The following is a 25,901-nucleotide window of genomic DNA, read 5'->3' as shown; positions in this document are numbered from 1 at the left end:
CTGGGCACCAGGCACAGCTCCCCAGTACCTTGTGTCTGGGCTGGGATGCTGCAGTCCGTGGGAAGGATGCCCAAAAACAGGCAGGAGGGAGGGGAGGCACCAAGGCGGTGGTGCTGGAGGCCTTGCCCTGCGTGGTGAGGCTGCGAAGTGGGGCCGGTTCAGCCAGGAGAAGGGGCAGCTGGAGGGGACAGAGGAGATATGGCCAGGCTCTGCCCAGCGGTGCCTGGCAGGAAGGCGGATGGCAGAGCATGGGATGAGGCTCGAGGCGCTCAGGATGGAGATGAGGAGAAACCTTTTCCCCACCAGGATAGTCCAGCTGTGGAGCAAGTGCCCAAGCAGGTCGGGCCTCTGTGACCTGCATATTCACATTCCAGATGGGTAAAGGCCTGAGCAGCCCAGCCTGAGCCCAAACTGAGCCTGCTCTGGGCTGGGGACCTCCTCAAGGCCCTGCCAGCCTGCATTTTCCTATGATAGTATGAATATGTCGCAAGCATAGTTTCAAAGTGCCAGCAACAACTCTACTGTCTTTGTCCAAAAGGCTCACCAAGCTACTAGCAAAGAAGGGAGCAATGTTAGTAACACAAAAGCATACCCCTGGAAAATCACACTTAAAACAAAAGGGAGAAACCTGGAGGGTTATTACTGAAGTAACTGTAGTAACTACACTACAAAGTCCAGTGTCCTTGAAGGCAGTGCTTCAGAGACAGTGCCCAAAAATTCACAGAATCACAGAATGGTTTGGGATGGAAGGGAACTTAAAGATCATCCAGTTCCAATCCCCCCTACCATCAGCAGGGATGCCACCCACTAGACCAGGCTGTCCAAAGCCCCATCCAATCTGGCCTTGAACACTTCCAGGGGTGGGGCAACCACAACTTCTCTAGGAAACCTGTTGAATGCCTAACCAACCTCATTATGAAAAATTTCTACCTTATATCTAATCTAGTGTCTACCCTCTTTCAGTTTAAAACCATTACCCCTTGTCCTATCATTACACTCCCTGATAAGGAGATTTCCCATCTTTCCTGTGGGCCCTCTTTACATACTAGAAGGCCTCTGTAAGGTCTCCCCAGAGCCTTCTCTTCTATAGATCAGACTACCCCAGCTCTCTCAGCCTCTCTTCAATAGTAGAGGTGCTCCAGCTCTCTGATCATCCCTGTGGCACTCCTCTGGACCTACTCCATCAGGATCCTGACTTTCTGTGGGTCCCAGAGCTGAGCACAGTATTCCATGTGAAGCTTCATGAGAGGGGAGTAGAGGGGTAGAATCACCTCCTTGGACCTGCTGGCCATGTTTCTTTTGATGCAGCCTTAAATGCGCCTAAATGGTCAAATATAGAGACAATTTGTGACAGCACCTCAGATATGTAAGGATTCAGAATTATGGCACTATGCTTCTGAATATTCACATAGTGAGACTGGTCTAGGTGCTTTCTGGCATGTATTTGTTAGCACTGCACTGAAGAGGCATTTCAACACACCAGGAAAGAATGGACAAACAAGCGTGCTAGTGAGTTTATCAAACGTCATTAAAAACTACTTCATGGAGTTATTCTACTTAGTATTAGCAAATAGTTGTATAACTCAATCATAAACCTCAAACCTTGGAAGTTCTTTGCAAATAAGAAATCATTAAGAGATTTCAATTGCCTGTGATATTAGGTCAAATTGTAATAGGCATCAAGTACACTGACGTCAATTTTGGACTGAGTGGAAAATCACAGATCTCAAGAGGCCTAAACCTGACTTCACTGCTGACCTAATAAATACAATATAAACAGTTATAACACTAAGGTGAAAATGACTTACTCTTGTTAAGATAAATTCTTCTCAAGTAAAGCTTGGAGTACATCATAAGATACACAAGTAGAAAAGAAGAGTTAAAATTTGGGGAAATGTACTTGCGTGACTGAATGGCTGACTGAAATGAACATCGGACACCCACACACATTCTGCATGTATAGAGAGAAGATCCACAGGAAAATGCTCAACAGATAGTAAAAGAAACAACTACAAGATGAAAAGTAAAAATCCAAAGGTATGTGATCTCTTTACAGAGAAAAGTGAAAGAAAAAAAATAAACCCATCCCCTGGGGTGCATATTTCCATTTTCTCTTCCTCCTTCTCCTGCCATAATATTAGCATTCATGCAACTAAATAATGGTTCATTAGGTGGCTGATTTGGTGGAAAGCTTTTTTTTTTTTTTTTCCTCTACATTAATTTCCATATTAATGAGCTTCCAAGACCAACTAACAATATGGTCGCACTAAGAGCAAGGTGAGAGAGGTTGCACAGAACTACAGAACTGCTGTGGTCCTGATTTAGAGTGGTTTAAACCATGAAATTATAAATACTGCTTTACTTAGCCCACCTGGCCCCAAAGGAATAGCCATCTTAGAAGTGCAAGTCAACTTTAGCTTTCTTTCTACTTCTAGAACATTTGCAAAAAAATCTTTGGATCTCCTTTCTTCTGTTCTAAAGCAAAATATGCATACAGCCATTCTTTATAGACAGGTACCAGATAGAGGGAGTTGACCCTTTCTGAACTAACACTGCACAGAATGTTTGCTTTACTTACAAATCCATTTGCAATCATGATTTAGAGCAGTATTTTATTTGCTTTTTGGGAAATGTGATTCTTGTTTCATACAAGACTTAGAAGCAAAACAAAATAGAATAGAATAGAATAGAATAGAATAGAATAGAATAGAATAGAACAGAACAGAACAGAACAGAACAGTTGGAAAGGACCTTCAGAGATCATGTTGTCCAACTGCAAAATGTGAAACATTTCATCAAAAAGCAAATAGTCAAGCTCATGCAGATGACAGAATCATTTTGCATCAGCTTACTAGTCCTTAGTTATTGGAAACATTGTTTTCTGGTGCTTCAGCTTTCAAAGGCTTTTAATGCAAAATAAATAACAAGAAAAAATTAAATGTTAATTAAAAAAACTTCTAGTTTATAACCATAAACAATACTAAAAACAGTTTGGGAACACTAGCTGAACTAAAAATATTGGATTGAAAACAACTAGTTAATATAAGGTACAAATATTAGCTGTCTGAAAAATCAACACACCAGCTAAAACCACCAAAATAATGTGATTTTTGTTACTTCCTGAAAGCAGGGGCTCAGAATGCCCAGTGCAGAGCAGATGAAATCCTATCATCAGGGATACTTCTTCTCCCTTTATGTTGTTTCTGCTCTTTCCCTCATTCTTACTGTTTTCCATTGCTTTCCTCTCTCTCTCCTTTGTATCATCCAGGATATAGCTGGAATTGTTTCCCATGTTAACATCACATTTCTGTCTTTCATTCATCAGGAAAAGATTAAGACAAACTCACACACTTAAGTTATTTGGATATTTTTTTTTTTTTACTGGGAGTAAGTTAAAGTTTACCCTACAATTATTTTATGTAGGTTTGAGGTAAAATGTCTCCACCAGGTTCCCAGAAATTCTTTTCTGACATCGTAAGAGAAAGGATATTTTTGCTGTCACTGTTTCATAGACTAGGAATATCTATTGCTGGTTTTAGGTCATTAGAAAAATCATAGATACATATTTATGCATTCTTACCTGATTAAATTCTGGCACACCTGGCATCCTGATGGACATCTGTGATAAAGATGGATAATTGATACATGAATGTATAAAAGAAAACATCTGTAATTATATTCATAAAATATCAACTCACATGTAATAAAATTCTTATTAGCAGAATTAAAGGTTGTGTTCTTCTGCATTCACCCTTGGAAGAACTACTGGGTAACTTCACTGATTTGTTTGGGATTTTACATCTCAGAATATACATTATATCTGCATTTCATAGATGAGTCTTCCTTCTCATCTACTCTACACAATCCATGTGTTCAGAACAATACTATCCAAATTACAAGTTTACACCCTCAAAATGTGTTTTCACTGAGTATATTTAGGCAACACCATCCACTAGATACAGAGTTTAGAATGCCAAATCATGTTTTTCTTCTCAGTTCCTAAAGAATAGGTTGAGGATTTCATCTTTTCTTTACTCTTTTCATGATCTATGCCAGCCTGAGCAGAAACCTGTAACTCAGAACTTTGATAGACAGCAGACATTATTTTGAGGAAGGGAAAAAACAGTAGAACAGGATTAAGAATTCCTGTGCAACAGTAGTGCAATATTAGAAGCATGACACTTTTTTCTCTTTCAGTTGGATGCCATACCACAGTTCTGGTTACTGGACTGAAAGCCAGATGCCTAGAAAGGAAAGGAAGGTCACTTCTAATTCAAACAGTATTGTAGAAACACAGAATAGTTTGGGATGGAGGGGACTTTAAAGATCACCTAGTTCCAACCCCATGGGCAGGGACTACATCAGGTTGCTCAAACCCCATGCAACACTCCCACAGATGAAGTAAAGAGCATCATTTAAAATGGACTGCTGAGATGTACTTAAAAATGGAGCAATCGCCACTGCAGCATTGCAAAACTGCAAAGAACTGCATCTAAACTTCACAAAACACCCATAAAAGCATATGCTAATTCTTTCTAAATGTTAACAGAAAGAAAATGAAATTAATTGTGTTACCTGTGAGCATCTTTTAAATTGGGAATGAAGTTTGCACATTCTCTTTTACTGAAGACTTCTTCAATCCAAGATTTGGGGGACTGAAAAGACATTGCAAATATAATTGTATTCCTTAGCTTCAGAACATATTGCCAAAAAATGCTTTACAAAGTCTACATTGCTATACACAATTCTGAATGATTCCTGTCACAGTGTCAGGTGGTAGCAAATTCTATGAGATTAACCTTCAGCTCTCAATAGTCCTAGTCCTTCACTCCCAAGTTTTACTAAGCTCCATGGAAAGATGAACTATAAAATTTATTCCCACCCCTCAGTAATAAACATGAGAATGATTTAGAATATCACACACATGTAACAGAGAAAGTGGCAAGGATAAATTAGGACTGTTTAAAGGACTGCACATTACTTCTGACTTGCAAGAAAACTATTAAGTGACAATTTTACTAAACCTGAAAATGTGCAAAAATGCAGCATTTTCTTTTTGCCTGAAAGTGATTGTTGACTCTTTCTTATTATTATCAGAGTTCAGAACTGATGCATCCTGGTTACATGTTTACTGAACAAGGCCTATAGTGAAATACAAAAGACAAGGACCAAAGACTGAACCTACTGCTTACAGTGGTATTAGGTGGGGTTTCTCCATAGGGACATTGCCTCAGTGAAGGCTGTTGCAGTTGAATGAATTGAACAGTCGCTGTGGTATACAGATTTTTTTTCAAAGAATCTCACTGGGAGTGAAATGATCTTTCAAGGTCCCTTCCAATCCCTAATATTTTGTGATTCTGGGAACCTCTTTCTATTCTGGCCTATCAGAATCAAAATCCCTGAAAACAATGACTGATTTCTGGATGTCGAACTTCGAAATCTCCAGGACTGAAATAATACTAAAACAAAAATACTAAATAAATAAAAATAAAATAAAATAAAAATACAATAAAAAAATAAAAATAGAAAAAAAAAATAAAAATAAATAAAGTAAATACTAAAACAAAATGAAGGTTTGTTTGTTTGTTTGTTTGTTTGTTGTTTGTTTTGTTTTGTTTTTGCAGCTAAATGGAACTGTCACCATAATAAAACATGCAACGGACAGATATTTTATCATTAAAAGTAAATACAATTATACTGATCATTATTGCCTTGTTTCTCATGTTCGTATTACTCTTTGTCTATGTGTTGTCTATCTTCTGCTTACATAGTAAGCCCTCCAGGACAGGTCTGGTAACAGAATAAGGTCCTGTTTTATGATTAGGCTTACAAGGCAAACAGCAATCAAATTATAAATGTTGACTCCTTATTTACTTTTGATGCTTACAATTGATTATTCCTATGCAATATGTCTACTTTGCAAAAATATTTATGGTAAGTGCTTGTCTCCATACTTAAAAAGGGAGATACTCTCTTTTGTAAGAATTATTTGCTGACCTCCAACCATAAAAATGCTCCTAGCACTGCTCTTAATCAGCTGAATTACAGCCATTCTCATGAACTGAATTCTTTTCTAATTCATTGTATGAAGGAGACATTTTACAAACAATTCTTACAAAAGAGAGTATCTCTCTTTTATCTCCTGAATGGAACTATGATACCTAATAAAACTGGTCTGTTTGGGTATTTTTACTTTAGCTTCACATCCCTAAATGTCCCTGCATAATCTCACAGCTAATCACTTTGTTATAGAATACCAAGAGCTACCTGGGTGAAATATCAGCTTGTCGGCAGGTTCAGATCCAGCTCCCATCAGGACTAATGGGAGTCCTTTCTTTGATTTTAATGTAGTCTGAATCAGGACCCCACTGATAAAGATGAAAGAGTTTATTAAAAAGCAGTTTGCTGGTATTGATGTGCATGTGTATTCTTCTGGGAGTAACTAATTGAATTGTGTCTGGTTGAGCTTAGAATGAAGAAGTAACAGCGTGGAAGATCCTCAGGGCTGGACAGAGCATGGGCATGCAGGAAAATTAATTATCCTAGAAAGACGCCTACTGAAGACAAGGCACAAAAATTAAATCTGAGGAAAAACTGAGAAGCAGCAAAGCAAATTTCATTGTTTGAGGGCAGATACACACTGCTCTAAAAACCTTTCAACAGTAGTCTTGTTAGTAATTAGAATTGTTTCACGCTTCCCAAGCCACTTTATTCTAGTTGTTTGAGCCATCAAGCAAAACAGTGAAATGTTTCTAATGTTACAATACCCTGGGACTCTGATTTTTCTGAGGTCTGTTACTATTTCAAGTAATGCTTTTCAATCAAAAGTAGGGAACAAAAAACCTTTCTGTTCTATGGGACACTTTGGGTAAGAATGAACTTGACTAAAGTTTTCATTAATGTGAGTGGGTGTAATGGACAAGCCTCACAGCACTTGCTGGGGCAATGTGCTCAGCCTTGTGAGAGAACAAAAACAATCACACTGCTTGCTGTCACTTTGATTAGTAACGACACGGGTAGTTGAAATACTTTTGAACAAGCTGCTGGCATCACACAACTTCATCACACAACCTCCCTCCAGCTATTTTATCTCCAGTATGACATATTTTGAAGATCAAGTGTTATCTGGGTATCTTTCCAGGTGTGAAGGACAGCACTGGAGAATACAGACCAGTGTAAAAGGAGGGCATTGCACTAACGTATGCACCAACAGCAAAACATGCTGCTATATGAGTAAGGCACTGGCGCTCAGGTAATCGGCACATGAAAACATTTGAAAAAGTGTGTCTTAAGTTTTTATCTCCAAAATTCACTGTTACAATGATACAAGTTACAACATAAATCAGTAATTTTAAAGTGGGTAGAGGTCATCTGGTATACTACAACTTTTTAGTGTGGTTATTTCAAAACAAAATATAATTTATAGTCTGCAAGGATGGCAATACACTATATTAAACTGAAATTACAGTATCTAATAGAGGAGATGTATAGGCTTCTTTACCATTAGCTTTCTGAACATCTAAGCCATCTCCTAAAGTAACATACATTTCTTTAAACATCTATTTTTTTTAGATTGTGTCTTGCTTAGAGGATTAAGACAAAAGTAACAATGCTTAAAATTCTGGATGCTTGGTGCAATGTTTTACAATTTGATCAAACCACCTGTTTTCATAGGTAACTGAGGCAGTAAGGGCAGGGACCAACACATCCCGCAGCTGATCAGGCTACTTGAATCCCAGTGGGTCAGGCTTAAGGTCTAGCAAAGCTAATGGAAAAACGCTATTGATTCCAGTGAGCTTTAGATCACTTGCCATGGATCTAATCTTGCTCTTATAGAGATCATTGACAAAATTCTCATTTACTTCAAATGAACAAGGTCACAGTGAATTTAATTTGACCTTTGAATCCTAATACACCAAAGCTGTATCTCACTCAAGTAGCTCAGAAATCCTTCTAGCATAACACTCATCTCAGATAACTCCACTTCAGGATTCTCAGCCTGAAAGAGCTTCTCAGTAAATAGGGCTGGAAACAACGTTTCAAACAAAAGTTGATAGAATAGTGGTAAATTTCACCCCACTCTGCAAAGAAATAGATTATTATTCCATACTGGTATTTCAACATTAATTTTTCTTTGTTTACACAAAGAGTTTGAAAAAGTGTTGACTCTGCTGTGCTATCTCACCTCCTTGCTTCCTGTACTTTTTGTATTTAAAAAAAGCAATACTTGGACTGAATATCATATTTGCATATAATCCTGATGAAGCCTGCCTAAACATCTGTAACTTTAACATTCGTTTTCATATGTAATGATAAATAAGTAAATACAGCAAAAAACAGTTTGCAAACTCTTCATCATTTTTGTCTTTAATGAACTTCCTGAACAGATGGTTTTATTTAAAAGTACATGTATAACAAATTAAAATTGAAATCAATCATAGGAAAAAATAAAATAGAAATTTGTCTGTAAAAGTCTCTTTCATCTTGTGAAGCATAAGTTTCAAAACTGAAACACTATGATATACAACACATTCATTGTTACTTTTATATAAAATGAAGGTAAAATCTTCCATCCTATGTATAATTTATACCATAACAATAACATCCATTTCTTAATCTAAGGCTTTAATAAGGTTTCTAAACTAATACTATAATTGGGAAAAGGGTTTTAAAACTTCATGTTCTTCACAGTCATTCATGACATCAGCATTGGGCAAGTAAGAAAGGAAATAGGAGACTTCTCAACTGCTTTGTCAGATTTTGGTTCCTAGCTTTCTGAAAGACCTCTGTATATATATATATATATGAATATATACAGACCTCTGTCTACATAAATAAATTTAAAAAAAAAAAAGGTATACTTTTTTCATAAAACTGTGACAAACATTTCCAAATTGTCATCATTTAATTAAACAACAAATCAAATTTTTTTTTCTTCACTACAATGATATATATATGCACATCAGCAAGTATCAACATGTATCCTTTCTACCACCAAATCCTAAAGGAGACAAAAATACACCTATATGTTATTTCTGACTGACAAATATATTTTCTGATATACTGAAAACCAAAAGACAAGCTTATACTGCAATTTTCCTTCCAGAAAGTCCCAAGGCCTTTATGTGGGAGTTCTGCCTTCTCATTTCTTGCCAGTCAGAGGATTAGGATTGCTGCTTAGTATTCCCTGCCTCGGAAGAGGCTTTGCAGATTTCTAGCCTGATTTAGTCAATGGGTAGGAAGAGTTTGGCACTGAAATTTAAGGCACATGAGTAGTTTTTAGAAAACTGCTTTTAATCACTTCTCCAATATATTTAATGTCTAAGATTCTTACATAATGCGGTATTAAAGGGATGCTGTCAGGTCAAATTTGGTTAAACAGAAGGAACGTTTAAGAAATTAGGGTTTCCAGTAGTAAAGAAATAGATCAAGAGTGTAAAATTCAGAGAAACACCCGCACCACTTACTTATTTCAACCCCTTCTTGACAGGGAGCGAGAGCAGACAAAGCCTAAAAGCCCAGACTACTGAAAAGGCAAGCAGCCCTCCAAAGCCCAGCAGCACCACCTGCGAGGTGCCACCAGAGCCAGGGCTGCAGCGTGGTGGGCTCAGCAACTCCTCATGTACGCAGGTTCACGCATGGCACCAACAGTCCCTGGCCCGACAGCATCACCGAGCAGGGGTGCAGGCAGCCCTGCTCTCTTCTCTCAGATGAATACTGCAGTTCCTCTTCCTGCTGTCTTCTGCCCACGTCCACCTGGACACCTCCTAAAGGGCTTGCCAGAATCAGAGCTTTTAGATGCACTGCACCAATTAAAAACCAATAAGCTGTGGCTAATGTGCATTTGTCCTGCTCTGGATTTAGCTTTTCCAACCAAGATCAGCAAGAAACATTCAGCCCCTTCAAGACCAGACAATAAGCACTGTTTTCTGGTTGAGTACCAAACTCAGGGAAACCAGATTACACTGCAAAAACTAAACAACAAATATTTTAGTACCATTAGTTGTACTAACGTCCCCTTTGGGTGAAAGGCACAGATATACACATTTTCTGCATAAACAGCATGCTGTTCCCGACAGTGTCAAATTCCCTACAAAAGGAAATTAAAAGACACTTGTCTCTGTGTCAGAATAATTTCATCCATTATTGAAATAAATTCTTCCACAAACAGCTACAACTGTCTTTACTGTAGATGTAGACAGGGGAAGATAATGATAAATTAAATAATGACTAGACATTTTAAATAATAGGCTAGTTCATTTAGACAAAAATCCATTTCTGTTGGAGACTAGACAAAACAATCAAGTCACTTCCTAAACTGCAGCAAATTAATGCTGACAACAGAGAAAGCAATGATCTCTGATTCATATCTTAGCCAAAACACTACTTCAAGAGCTGAAAAGTACCACCAAACACCATATACCTCTGCTGTGCACAGAATCCACTAAACACAAAAACTTTTCTAACTCTTAGAATCACAGAGTCATTAAGGTTGGAAACGACCTCCAAGATCATCTGGCCCAACCATCCCCCTACACTGTAACCCACAAAACCATAAGCGCCATGTCCAACCTTTCCTTAACACCCCCAGGGATGGTGACTCCACCAGCTCCCTGGGCAACCCATTCCAATGTCTGACTGCTCTTTCTGAGAAGGAAATGTCTCCTCATTTCCAACCTGAACCTCCCCTGGCACAACTTGAGGCCATTCCCTCTTGTCCCTCATGTCTCAAGGATTTGCGTATCCCTAAAGATCCTAACTGTTAGAGCCAGTATTTTTGCGAAGTTTAGCAGATTGGGCAGAATTTCAGCAAAATGGGATATAGCTACCCACCACATAATTCTGTTTCCAATTTAGAAATGTTTTGTAACCCTTAAAATGGAGAGTTGAAAGCAAACACTTATTTAATTGCAACAGATAAACCTGGGACTAATAGTTTTGCCCCAGGACTCCAGTATACCTACACAATACCTGTAAAGAACTTTTACTACTCATGTCAAAATTAGAAAAACCCAAAAGACCTAAAATTGATTTTCAGTGCCTGCGAAGAAGGAAGATACCATTCTCAGGTGGAAGTTGTGAGAAATCAGCATAAGGCAGCATGTGACCAACACTTATTCAAACAAAGTGAGAGAGGGAAAGAAGAATTTCCCCTTAGCATAGCCACTACAAGAATCTAGCCTCAGTGTTCAGCAGGGTATCCTAAAATATATTAAACTCTTTTAAAAATTAACTAGACATGGAGCAAGTCACTTGCAAGTACACTAGGTACCTGAAATGTAGCCAGAGTTCTTGTAAGCCAACACTCGAGCCTATTTCACAAGAGCTCAGCCTGTCAGCAAATTTATCTTTTTAACCCTTTGCTCTGGGATCTTTTCCTGGGCTATAAAAGCTAAGGTGGACTTTCAGGTATCATCATTGTATGCCTCAACAATTTCTACATTAAATATAGGACTTCAGCAATATTTCTGCACCCCATGGTGATTACTAAATTGCTGCCAGTGTTCCAACTTCAACATGCTGCCTTGCATAAGCTTTTCAGGGAAGGAACTTTCTTCTTCAATTTTCATTGCATGCATGCTTATGGTATGAAGTAATATAGCAACTGATCATAACAAAGAATGGCACTTTGGATTCACATAAGGCAGAAGTGTATTGTAAAATGACAGGGTTATGTGCAATAAAACACAACTGCAGTGTGAGGTTTCCAACAAACTCCCAGGTATTCTAAGGTTTCACTGTGTTCAGGCTACACTGCAGACCGGCATGTAACACAGAAGTGCTGTGGTTCTCCACACCTCTACCACTGCAGTGCACTAGCCCATCTGTTACTAACTGGTATTTTTCACTTTTCACATTTTTCTTACCCACTCTGTTGACTGAGTGTTCAGGACTGTAAATCTGTGGAATACTGGATTATAAGTAATTTAATTTGCAAGAAAACTTTCATCACTGCACTTCAAAAAGATTCACAGAAGTCCTGTGCAAAAAAAATAAAATAACTCAAATGCTTTCACTGCTCAATAGTTCACCTTGCCCAGTTATAGAGGACAGCTACCAGTTAATCCCAAACCACTTGTGTAAGAAGAATCTAGATTCCATAACACAGATTTTTTTTTTTCACTTTTTAAGAATAAAGTATCATTTCAGGCCACAGCAGAATCTCTGTGATTATTTCCTAGTAATTCATTCAACTATATTTTCTGTTAGCATATTCTCAAATCTCTGTAGATATCCACACACGCAAAAAAAAGAGGAGTCACCAGTGCTAGCAGGGTAAATCACAAAGACCCAAGTTTAGAGAGGGACAACAGAACTTGTTAAAAATCTTCAGTTATAGTGAAGAGAAATTTTACATGATTCTCCTTAGCACAAATGGAGCCTGTCAGCTTCTTAGAAACAAGTAAATTCAGTCCGGAATGCATACTATGGCATGTACTTTTACATTTAATCAACTGCACATAAAAGCAAAGAATGCATGGCTAAGTGCTTTTCTGGATCTGGGCCTTACACTGAAGGCTCATAAAAACGTTTCCAAATTTTCATCCCAAACTTAGCCAACAAAAGAAAACCCCTTTGATTGTAATTGGCTTTCCAACACGTTGTTTCTAATCTCAGAGTGGACCACACAGGACAACCAGAAGGACATTCTGATTGCAAATAGCGGTGGGGTCATGACAACAAAACACAGGAAATACTGAACAGAAAATGATCTCCTTGTTGCTGTCAAAGTCCCAGCTTGACTCCGGGAACACGGAACTATCGAGGTGATGGAAAGCTGAGCTCACAGAATGAAATTAGCCTGTGCCTAATTAATTACCTCTTACTATTTAAGTTTATTAATGAATCAGTTAAGCCTTTCTGCTGTCACAGAAGATGTAATGTTCCCTGCTGGGTGCAGAGGCTCTGGGGGATGCACAGTTTGCAGCTGGAGGCTCCAAGTAGACTCTCCTGTCCCATCCCACCCCACGGCCCACTGGCACCAGACTACAGGAAGGCCACAGAGGCAGGCACTCCCCGTAATGTTTCTGCCAACAGCCCAGACACTTGCAAACAAGCTAAACACAGGAAATCTCAAATTACAATTAATCTTCCTCAGTGCTATCCTTGAAGCAGGCTCCAAACGCGTTGCTAAAAATCTTGTACTGGCATTACATATCTGCAAATTACTTATAAACAGGTTCGTGGACATGTTCCCCAAATGGGAATGACAAAAGCCTCTGTGACATGAAACTTAATTTGGCCCTCTGCCTAAAATAGGCCAATCTAAAACCCACTTCTCTGGAAGCATGGTAATTTTTGAGAAAGTTTGGATCCAGCTATGCTTCATAACTCTGACCCATACAGACAACAAAAATATCTGTGTTTGAAGCTGGTGGCAGCTACCTTGCCAAACACTGACACCTGTCTCACACTGCTAACATTAGAACACAGAATACTGTACATTGCCCTCTTACAAAGCCAGTTCAATGAGCAGCCTAAAACATGGATTATTTAGCAAACTAGTCATATACTAAGATATATAAAAATATCTTCTAATTATTTTAATGGATGGAAAACGTTCTGAAATTGCAGAGTGAATTATGAAAGTTAAAAAACTTTGACAGACTGGAGAAGGAACCAGTAACAGAGTATTTGCAAATAGTTACAAATCTTTAAATGTAAGAATGATCTTACTTTACCAGGTCTCTTTCAGAGACAAAAGTTGCAAGGTTCCCAACATGAACAGCTCTGCCTGTCTCACTGGCAACATTTCTGAAGCCAGTAGTATTGGTACGACATTTTGGGACCACCAGAAGGCAGTACTTTTTCTTTGTTAACACTTGATGTTTGCAAAAGCAACTTGCTGTATTTGAAACTGGGTCTCACCTGCTGGGATCACCCAGGTCAGCCACCCACTGTGCTTACCTGTGCATGCCTCCTTCAAAGATCCAAAATTATACAGCACAAAGCTCTTCGCAGTTAAAACCATCTACAGCTTTGCTTGCAGTAGATTATATCTCTTGTGGCTCACGTTATTGTTATTTGTTGAATTATAAAATCTATTCTACATACTTAAAACACTGAACACAGCTTTAGAGTAAATATGAGTCATTGATCTCTTGCCAAAGATTTCCTCTTGATAGCCATCAAACTTAACTTGTGTTTTGTGAATATTTTTAGTTTTTCCAGGAAAGATCACAGCATGTTCTATGTTCAAGTAAAAATGCTCCTTTGTTCTAAAAACACTCATGTTTGTCCAGAAATTTAGTCTCTGTGCTTTAAAGTCATATTGAAAATAATTTTATGCCTTCCTTTTAACAGAAGACTACCCCTGTCTCATTCCTCTTGTCTTTTGGATCATTAGTACAGGTTCTCCTTCACCAAGAAAAGGCAAAGAAGAAAAGGAAATTAGATCTGACACCTGCTGATAAATTTCTGAGCTTGCTTTCATTTATTTGTATTTTCACAGCTGAAGAGCTAACATTAGCTAGGGGAGTGACTCTCTGAAGACAGGATATATCTAAACTACCTGAAGTTACCTTTGAAAGGAAAGCAAATAAAGTTTGCAGCATTCAGCTGAGAGAAGCATGAAAAACCCTGAGAAGTGGCAGTTTGATAGCAATCTGTGTTAAACTGCAGTACTAGAAAGTTTACGGGATGTGAATGACCTAGACAAGTGTCCCCTGGAGCCTCTTGGCCGTTTGCTGTCACTCCTGACAGCCTTGTTCCTTTAGCTCCACTGCTTGTCTCACAGCCTAATAAAATCTTTATGGGGTGGATTTGCACACAGCAGACCTCACACGTGCTGTGAGACAGGCAGGATTTTCACAGGACCGAAATCCCATTTTCCAAAGTGATAGGGAAGGCAGTTCTGATGAGCTCTGCGGAGGCTGAAGTCCCACATCTGCATCTCCAAGGTAGACATCGCTTGCTGCTCTCCTCAGCACTGCCCACTCTAGCACCTCTCATAAAAATAATAAAAAATAAAAAGTTTTCTTTGTGGTGTCTTGCTTTTAAATATGAATCACTCCATTGTAAATATGAATAACTCCATGGAGGAAGCTAGCGGTGGCCTAGGAGTAGCTGCACATGACAGGCTATGGGGACAGGAATGTCCTCCTGCCCCTTTGCAACAAAGGCCACTTGAGCACACCCTCAGGCCCTTCAACAGGTCTGTCAAAACCTACCCTTCGGCCTCCTGTGCCAAGATACACTCTGCGACACCCACATTATCGGCTGTTCCTCACACTGCAGGCTGCATGAGCAGCCAAAGGGCTTTTGCTTACCTGGGCCTGGAGGGCAAGGAGCAGCTGCGGCTGCCACTTACAGCCCAGCAATGGCCCAAGCCGTCACCAAAGCTCCTTGTCCCCACCGCACCAGGCTGGGTTCCCCTGTGTCCCAGATGGTCTCTGCTCCCTCCCAACCTGCTCACCAAGCTGTGGGGCTCCCTCTGTGTGGGGTCGGCTCCGTGAGCTGTGCCAGCAGGAGGGGTGGCGGCGGGGACAGCACCGGCACACAGACGGCACGCGGTATGTCTCATAAGCACCATGGACCTACTGGTCTAAGTTCCTCTGCCCCTCTTTGGGTGTCAAGCCATGCCAGTAAAGTGTAAACAGATATAGTTGTTTATAGCAGCAGGGCTGGGATCAAAACAGCGACTGTCCCGCTCTGGCTGGGCTGGTAGGAGATTTACACCCACAGCCCAACCTGAGCAGCCTGCACTCATCCAAGCGGTGCTAAAGTCACAGCAGGTGAGAAACCTTTACAGCAACAACTGAGTCTCCCATCACCTTTGCACTAGTAAACTCTAGCACTACACGGCAGCTAGGAAACGATGTTTTTAATGGAAATGTGTTGTTTTTGGCGCTGTGGAGCTGGCAACACAGCACAGCCATGGCCGTTCACACATTTCCAGACCATTGCACCTGGGACCATCAAGGGCAAGGTGATGAGTGCCAGCTGAGTGTGCATTCAGCAACAATGCAGAAGTGTGCTAAACTCCACCCTCATCACTGAGACTTGCTAATTAGGAAAAAAAGGAAGCACCCATTCTGGTAGCAACCCAAGGCCATTTGATTTGGAAACAGTGGTGTCAAGATGTTACGACAGCAGTGCATTTAAAAAAAAAAAAAAAAAAAAAAAAAAAAACTTTAATGAATTGCATCTATCTGTGTGCCTATCTTCTGTCTCCAGTCAAGAACAGCAAGTAATCCCAGAAACTATTTTTGGTTGCCTCCTTCTGTGCCCGCATGACGGACAGAGGGAATTGGACAACCGAAAACCATGTACCAGAATCAGCACTATGGGAGAGGAGCAAAGACAATGACATCAATACGGAAATGATGAGGACAAAGGCTTAATCCTGCCTTTCGTGAGGCCCAAATACTTCACTTAGAGCTATGACCCTTTCAAGGGGTCTCTTTTCTTTCAGGACTAGCTCTCAATATGGTATGACCTGCTCTCAATAACTGAGTTAAAATGGTAGAGATAAGAATATACAAAAAAAGGGCTCGTAATTCACAGCATACAGGGCAGATCACAGGGTTTATCTAGTCTGCATGTTACACAGAAATATCTTTAAGTGTTACAAGAATCACGGAAGCTTCACACAACAGTTGATAAAGCAGGTCCTCCTGAAAAACAGCAGAGAAAATGAAGTCTTTATCAACGCCCCTTCAGCTTCCCATTGTGCTGTGAACTGCCTGAAGTCTCAAACTCATTAAGGCAATTCTCCAAAAATTGGATTACCCAGCTGGAACCTACCACCTCCCTGGAGAGCAACCAAAAGCCTATGGGGGTCACTTGGGGGGGACCTACTTTTTCAACAGACAAGGTGCTGAGTGAAAAATGAATTTATGGTTAACCAATCCATGAAAGGCAGGATGAGAGGACTCATTTAGGACAAAATGTTGGGTTCTGCTCTGAGCACTCCATTCCTGGTTTTTCACGTGACACTCCAAAAGACCCTGTCAGTAAGACTAGCCCTTCATGATATTAGCTTAAGTGTAAGTCAGGCACACAACTGCTCTGTCAAGAACAAGACCAAGACAGATTTTAGGTGCCAGTATCCATATTTAAACTTAGCTAAAAGAGCTTAGCTTATGTAGGTCCTGCTATAGTTTCAGTCTTTTCTTCTTCACATCATATACTCATCTGACACAATTCACCTCCAGAAGAGGTGGATTAATAAGTTTCTTGGAAACAGTTGTCTGACATAAAATACTCATGATTTATATTTAACTATTTATACTAATGTAAGAAAATAGAAGTAACGTGTATTAAGAAGATTTATCATGAATTTGCCTCTTTTTGTGTTGTCACAGAGCTGACTAAACACAACCAAAAAAAAACACCTTTCTCCTTCTCTTCAAGTTGGTCTCAATTCAAGTCTCAAAACTGTGCAGCCATAAACATAAACAGTGAGGCTCCTATTGCAAATTTATTTGGGAACATGTGGAGCTGAGAATACCAATGGAGTTGAAGTACTTCATAACTGATTATCCTTATACTTATCCCAGTACTTCTATTTCATAACTGATTATCCCTGGACTCAAGTGTAGAAATAACTGTGTGTCAGTTTCTTCATGCATCCCCCCCAAAATATGTATAAAATAAAAGAGTAGATTATCTCTCATTATTTAGCTTACTCTTTCCACTGCCTGTCACGTGCTCCTGGTTCCTCATTTCTAGAATTAGAAAGATGCAGGAACAGTATTGCACATAGTACCTTTTCTCCCTCTGCTTAAGATTTTCTTCCTGGGAAGTTTTCATTCCACTAAGGCAGATGTAACCAGGCTAGATCCACACTGACAGATGCTGCAGATGGAGTAGAGCAGTACTTTGCAGTCTTCACCATCCTTTTTGCAACACCATCCATGTTCAGAGTGATGTTAATAGTGGTGAAGGGATCAGCCTTCTCTTCCTACAGCTGCAACCTTCCCCTAACAAGCTACCCTGCACCAAAACCCAGCTTTAAAAACAATACCATAAATCAAGGATGATTTTGGTCCCATGACCTTGAAAATTTGTTTTCTGTTATTCCAGGCACCTGCCACAGTGGTTACACATGTGCAAACAAGAATTCCTTGGGATGACAGAGGAGTGACGTGTTGCAGCTGCCCAGTTCATCAGGTTCTCCACAAAGTGGCCACCCAAAGCTTGACTGGCTCCACTGGGACCTATGCTCCACATACCTCTGAAAACAGGAAATTAGGTGCATAAATCACTTACATGTTTTTGAAAATGTTAGCTGTGACCCACCTATGGACACCGCACAATTATGTGCATGCACGAACAGACAGACGCTTATGGAGACCTTTTTTTCCCCATGAGCTACAGAAATTTTAAACTCATCTACCTTCTGCTTTTCTAAAACTACTTTGTGACGTTTTAGATTCCACTTCAGTGTACACAAATGGAAAGGGTAGAAGAAGATAACAATTAACTTCCTCAACATCTCCTTGTCCCTACAACATTAAAAAAAAAAAAAAAAAGTGAAGGTGAAGGTGGAGTCAGAGAGATATGTCTTCCTCCAGCGTGTTTCTGCATGATTCTTGTTTTCTTTCTGATACAGGTTACTTCTAGACAACATATTCCAGCACGTTCACTACAGGGCAAATTCTGTGCCTCTGACCTTTCAACAGCTGAGAAAGTTTCATCCTTTGTCCCTTATCAAGCCAAAAGATGATTAAGGAAACTTAAGTTCAAACATACTCCAACTTATTTGCTGCTTATCATGTTTTTTAATAACACTATATAAGCATGTCATTACGTTACATAAGGTTGTTATACTATAAACTTACTGAGGAAAAGCCTGTAAACTGACTTCAAAACTTCAGCGCATATTCTTTCATAAACAAAAAAAAGGATGCTTCCTTAAGCCCATTTTAGTCTCATACAAATATGAGCATATTCCTGTAGGTAACACTGGAATTCCCCTGGGTTTGGCTACCTGTGGAGTCCAATGTGCAGTCCATCTCTGAAAATGGCCACTCTTTTTAGGTATCAAAAAAGGAGTTTGTGATTTACCTTCAGGAGTTTACAACTTAAAACCCAACTTCACCTGTTTCTTGGTGTGCTGGCAGATACTGCGTATTTTGAAAATTATATTTGTAAATTGGGATATTCGCAAAGAAAAGTCTACTGTAGACATACTTCTTGTATCATCAGGTATATTAGAAAAGGATGCTCAAGATACCTGGGGGAAGGGAAGGGAAGGGAAGGGAAGGGAAGGGAAGGGAAGGGAAGGGAAGGGAAGGGAAGGGAAGGGAAGGGAAGGGAAGGGAAGGGAAGGGAAGGGAAGGGAAGGGAAGGGAAGGGAAGGGAAGGGAAGGGAAGGGAAGGGAAGGGAAGGGAAGGGAAGGGAAGGGAAGGGAAGGGAAGGGAAGGGAAGGGAAGGGAAGGGAAGGGAAGGGAAGGGAAGGGAAGGGAAGGGAAGGGAAGGGAAGGGAAGGGAAGGGAAGGGAAGGGAAGGGAAGGGAAGGGAAGGGAAGGGAAGGGAAGGGAAGGGAAGGGAAGGGAAGGGAAGGGAAGGGAAGGGAAGGGAAGGGAAGGGAAGGGAAGGGAAGGGAAGGGAAGGGAAGGGAAGGGAAGGGAAGGGAAGGGAAGGGAAGGGAAGGGAAGGGAAGGGAAGGGAAGGGAAGGGAAGGGAAGGGAAGGGAAGGGAAGGGAAGGGAAGGGAAGGGAAGGGAAGGGAAGGGAAGGGAAGGGAAGGGAAGGGAAGGGAAGGGAAGATGCTCTCGGTCGGCGCAGGCACCGCGGCGCCCCGCCGGCTGCCAGCCCCACCGCCGGCTCGGCAGGGGGCAGCGCTGCCTCTCCGCCCGCCCACCCTCCCCAGCCTCACCTCAGGCTGCGCGGGGGCCGCGGGTTCGCGGCTGCCCTCGGCCGACCCGCGGCGGCGCGGGGCGCGCGGAGCCTCCCGTGCGCGGAGGTCCTCGGCGCAGCACTCGTGGGCCGCGTGCCGCCAGCTGCCCCCCCGCCAGACGGGGCCCAGCTGCGCGAAGAGCAGGTCCCGCCACGTCGCCATGCCCGTGCGGCGCCGCCGATCCTTGTCCCGCGGCGGCCGAGCGGGCGGGCGGCGCCTCGGCGGGGCGCGGCGGCTCCCGGGGCGCCGGCCTTCACCCCCGGCGTCCCTCCCGCGCCTCACGGGCACCGGCACCGCGGGGCAATGCCGCTCCCCACCCGGCGGGCGCTGAACCGAGTGTCCCAAGCGCGGCGTACACACGGCAAAGAAAACCCGAAGCATCAACCTCAGCACCCCATCAGTAGTTATCACTGTCCCCTGCAGGGCTTTAAACCTCCCAAGAACATGGGCATTGGGCCAACACAAGCACCTGCAGCAGTTCGGATCACAGAATGGTTCGGGTTGGAAGGGACCGACCTTATAGACCATCTACTTTCAACCCCCCTGCCATGTGCAGGGACACCTCCCACCAGACCAGGTTGCCCAAAGCCCCATCCAGCCTGGCCTTGAACACCTCCAGGGATGGGGCACCCACAGCTGCTCTGGGCAGCCTGTGCCAGGGCCTCACCACCCTCAGTGCAAAAAAGTCCTTCCAAATGTTCAATCTAAATCTCCCCTCTTTTATATTAAAACAATTACCCCTTGTGCTGTCACTACCGACCCTGATAAAAATAAAATAAAATAAAATAAAATAAAATAAAATAAAATAAAATAAAATAAAATAAAATAAAATAAAATAAAATAAAATAAAATAAATAAAATAAAATAAAATAAAATAAAATAAAATAAAATAAAATAAAATAAAATAAAATAAAATAAAATAAAATAAAATAAAACAACAATAATCTTATTTATAAGCCTACTTTACGTGTTGAATGGCCTCAGTAAGGTCTCCGCTTCATAGGCTGAACAACCCCAACTCCCTCAGCCTGACTTCACAGGAGACCTCCTCTGGACGGGCTCTTAAACATTCGTTTCTTTCTTGTGCTGGGGACCCCAGAGCTGAACACAGGCTCCAGGTGGGGTCTCACAAGAGCAGAGTAGAAGGGGAGAATCCCCTCCCTCTCACTGCTGGCCATGCTTCTTTTCATGGATCCCAGGATACAATGGGCCTTCTGGGCTGCAAGTGCACACTGCTGGCTCAGGTCTGATTTGTCATTCACCAGAAGCTCCAAGTGCTTCTCTGCAGGGCTCTCCATCCGTTCATCACCCAGTCTGCAGTGACATTGGGGATTGCCCCGACCCATGTGCAGGAGTCTTGTGCTTGTATCACGTTGCACCTAGTGTGGGCTAGCACAGGGCAGAGACGCTTCTTCCTTTATTCCGAGTTTCAGTTTTATCTATTCTGTATCTCCTCCAACTTGTCTCTCAAGTGTGACTTTTCTCTCAACTCTATTTTCTTTTTGTTCCTAAATTATCATCTCCCCATAGCCAATCCAAAGTTCTTTGGCTTCCCTACCCTGCCCTCCCATCCCCTTCTTGCTTAATATTTCTTTTATTTTGTTGCTTTCAGATATGCTGTTCTGTTAACTGCAAGTTCCAACTGTGAGCTGCCAGCCTGCCTCTGGATGTTGTCTGTATTTCCCCTCCACTTTCTCTTCCATTTTCCAGTCTCTCAACTTCTAATTTCACTGTCCAGCCAATTCTCATCTTCCTCCTTGGTGCCCAGCTCTCCCTCCCCCTGTACAAGAGCGCTCTGCCTTCAGACCAGGCCATCTCCTTCCCCCTCCAGTCAGGAGCCCAGGAACAGACCCACCCAGAGCACAGAGCAGCAGCAGGTCACAGAGTGCCTGGTCTGAACAGCTCCCAAAATCACAGCAGAAAAGCCTGCTCAGCCTGGAGCATGCCTCAGGGCCTTCTGGATCTCAGCTGTTAAACTTAGCAGTGAGTTAACATAAACAGTTTTTCCAAAGACAGGGAGGATAAAACTCTTTCCAGCCCCCTGCAAAACATAATGTTGTGCTTCTGACATTGCCTCTATTTTGTCTTTAGACTTCTTATGTTGCACTTCTTAAAGAGTAGCCCTTAAAAAAGCATTACAGCTTCAAAGAACAGAACATATTCCTAGAAATTTTAGCAGGTGATAAACAGCATGTTCATTTTTTTTTTTTATTTTTTTTTTTAGCTTCACCTTTTAATATATTAAAATATTTTCAATTCACATCCATATTCTATTTTCACCAAAGTTCATAAATTAAATAAAAACCATTCTTGTTACAGGACATATCAGGCAAACGTATCAGTTGCTGTCACCATGCCCAGTCTTTGTATGAATCTGAACCTTATAAGAAAACTGAAATATTTGTATACCAGCACATGCAGATGCCCCAGACTTTGACTGGAACACAGCAAGGTGAACATATTCCTCTGACTTCAAGCATTTTCTTAATTCCAAACGTATGCCTTTCATTCTAAGTTGTGCAAATTCAGACACGAGAAATTCTGTCTTCCCTAGAATCAAGATTCAGCATTTGTAATCTAATATAAAGACCTAAAGATCCATTCTACAAAGCCTTGCAAACCAATTCTCACACTTCATTCCCTAGTACTTCACAGATATGAAAACATTCATAGTGTGTTTTATAACAGACTTTTTAAGAGGTCAAAGTCTACAGAACTACCATGGACTCTTTATCGTTATCTCTAGAAAGCAGAATTGCTGGTGTGTTTTCTCCTGCAGTCCTCCCATAGACTATCAGTTCTATTTCTAGAGACTTACCTTAACATCAGAGAGATCTTGCTTTTCCATCCTTTATGCTTCTTCTTTCATAACATCTGTATTCCCAGTGTATAGGCAGTTACTTCAGCAGCAGTGAAGCCAGCTCAGTTCTGGATGACCAACAGCTGACACCTCCTACTTTTCATGTCCTAAGCAATTGAAATGCACACATGTCAAAGCATGCCTGCAATAATTCAGGCAGTACCTTCCATTTTGTTCAAAGTCCAAGAATCCATCCACCTATAAAGCTTGTCCAGGTCTCTTTGGATGACATCCTTTCCCTCTGTTGTAGGTGACACCACTCAGCTTGGTGTCACATGCAAAGCTGCTGAGGGTGCACGCAATCCCACTGTCTATGTCATCAATAAGAATATTAAACAGTACTGGTCCCAGTATGGACCCCCAAGGAACATCACTTGTTACTGATCTCCATCTAGAGAAACTGATCTGACAACAAAAGCTTTTCCAGGAAGGGGAACATGGTTTCCCTCAGTAAGAATAAACTGGTTTTCATTCAGCTTAAGGATGACACAACTCAAGCAGGTATATAAGTATCAACCAGCTATTAGTTCACATAATACATGTTCTTCAACAGGAGGGAAGAAAGATGACAGTCTTGAGTACTGAAACATAAATAGCCAGTATGTTATGTAGCATTGGAGGTTATGGTGTTTTCTCAGTCAGATCATTCAGTTGTTGCAACAAGTGTTTACTGATATCTAAACACAGCTCAGACTCTTTCACAATAGTTCGGGCATCACTGTATTTGAATTTTGAATGAAGAGTTATTCAGTCAATAGGATTGTCTGCAGAATTTATGAGAAAAAAAAAAAAAAAAAAAAAAAGTTCTTATTGGAGTCTGTAAGTAGGCAGGAATGTAGTGTGGTGGGTTTTGTCAGTTTGATAGTCACACTCATAAATTATCCAACCATCAGTTCTCCCAAAGCAAATTCTGCAAATACCTTTGAAGTCAGTACAGATGCAAGGAAGAACAAAATGTGATGGTGTGGTTTAGTTTCTTGTTATAGTTTCTGTGCTTCTAGTGATAGCCTCACAGAAATCAGTGTACTGCTCCTTAAGGCATGATGACACTGTTTGGAAATGAGAAATAACATTTCAGATGGTCTCTGTTATTCAGTTTTCTGAACAGGGGTAGGAAAATGAGTGAAGAAGGCCTAAGAGGTCTCCATGTAGGAGTATGTTCTGCAGCTTTCATATGTAGTAGTCTCCACCTCTTGAAAATAATCCCTTTCCATTGATCCCTCAACAGTGTTCGCTCAAGCATGAGGAAGATGCAATGTCCCAACCATAACCACTTCAGTTTATGTTCTTAGTTCAGCATTAGATGATTCATATGGTGATTTTGTTTAGCTAAACAGTAACCCCTTAAAATTTTTCTGTTTCTGAGGAGCCTTTCTTCAGCCTTAACGCAATGTCTGATTCTAAAAATAATGTTTTGTAGAGCAGTCACAGGGCACACTGCTTCTCTTCAATTTGCTTAATCATTCCTTGTATCCCTCAGCTTAGTTAACAGATTTTTCAAACTTTTCATCTTTCAGATTTCTAATATATGGGAATTCTGACTTGTCAGCTCCCTGGCCTGTGCCAAATATCAGGTGTAAGGATACTTCTGTAAGACTTTCTTTCTTTCAAACCCTCATCTTAAAACAACTTTCAAAATCTCCTTTCACAGTAAATCTACCTCACATAGCCTTTAAGGAAAATAGTTGACAGGTTTGACAGGATGGAGGTTTGTGTTGGTGTTGGCACTCAAATATGTACCAAAGCAAATACTTCAAACTTTGGAGGAAAGGGGAAAAACAAAACAAAACAAAAAAACTTCCTGCTTCAGACTAGGAAAATGAAAAAAAAAAAAAAAAGAAAAGAACCTTGTCTACATGACCTCTTCATGACCTCTTTATTTTAAAAGGGTTAAACAGCACAGAATGGATAGGGAACACCCAATAATCACTTCATAAAGAAAGAACTCTGTCCTTTACTGACCCATGGCTGGAGGCAAGAGGAAAAACTAGAGATACCCAACACGCATGCTGTCAAAGTGGAATAGTCTGTACAGAAGTTAAAGCCACACCAGTGCAACAGTGAGGCTGATTTGCAAAGAATAGTATTGTCCCAGGCAAGTCTTTCAAGAGCTGATCACACTTCCATAGTGCATGTGACACTGTGCCTTCATGGTACAATAGACAACTGCACCACAGGCAAATCCAAAACACTTGGCTGTTGGGTTTCACAGGCACTCTATTTCTTTTCAGAGGCAATGTCCTAGCAATTAAATTTATTGGGCAACAGGTCCCCACACCAAAGCCAGATTGCAGGGCCATGGCGTGAGAGGCTAGCAACCACACGCAGCCATCCTTTGAGCTGGATCCAGTCTGCAGGTCATCGCTTACAGCCCTCTCCACTGAAAGCAGCATGAAGCAAAACAGTCGGCAAAAGCCCCATGTAAAAATATTGAGACGTTTGTATCAGGTAGGCAGGGCTCATATATAATTATTATCACTTCCAAACTGTATCACAGAAATACAGCATATCATTGGTGTTCATACTGACTAACTTGTCTGTTGCTGGTTTCTTAACAGTTTCACTTTCAGGTACCTACATTTCTAGGACAGCAGAGTAAATTTAAGCTAACTTGTATTCAGCGAATTAGTAAGTCTATTTTGGATTTCTTCTATTTTGGATTTCTTCTATTTGCCAGCCTTCCGTTTCTAAAACAATTTGCATTTACATTATTTTTATACCAAAGTGTTGGCTAATTGTTATATTCTGCTTCTGAATAGTAGCTTTAAAAGCCATAGAAATCAGTATTTGCACCTGAAACCACCCTCTTAAGTGCTTACCTCATATGAAAATACCTTATGCATTTTCATATTTATTGTAAACATATATAAATATCCATCTATTTGGAAAAGCAGATCAGCCTAGGAGAGGAAATGACTTTGGCTGCATCAACAAAATGGTGTGACTTTTTTTTTTTTTTATAACATATTATGTGATCAGATAAGCCCTCATTTGCTTAAGACACAATAAAAATACTGTTGTTTCCTTGATTACTTACGATAAAAAAATAACACCGGCTTTCATAAATGCTAAGTTACTGCTCACTCCTGTGAGCTGCCCTGAATTGCACCTTTTAAACTTTAAAGGTTTAAAGTGTTTCTAATTTTCCTTACTAAAAAGGAAAATCTGATAATGCACTTCAAGTTAATGATAGAC

General features: G+C 40.8%; 1 protein-coding gene across 1 annotated transcript in view; it reads right to left on the bottom strand.

Annotated features, from left to right (window-relative positions):
• Window positions 1–25,901, bottom strand: part of TRPM6 (transient receptor potential cation channel subfamily M member 6) — a gene marked incomplete at its 3' end in the record, with an annotated part of 99,883 nt that overhangs the window by 64,386 nt on the left and 9,596 nt on the right. The window contains 3 exon segments of the mRNA XM_084305564.1: window positions 3,581–3,619; window positions 4,576–4,655; window positions 19,826–20,279. Of these exon segments, the coding sequence (XP_084161690.1) occupies window positions 3,581–3,619; window positions 4,576–4,655; window positions 19,826–20,279 (573 nt within the window).

The sequence above is a fragment of the Netta rufina genome (genome assembly GCF_964035555.1).
Source record: "Netta rufina genome assembly, chromosome: Z".
Lineage (NCBI taxonomy): Eukaryota > Metazoa > Chordata > Aves > Anseriformes > Anatidae > Netta > Netta rufina.
This window is presented reverse-complemented; position numbering and strand designations above follow the sequence as displayed.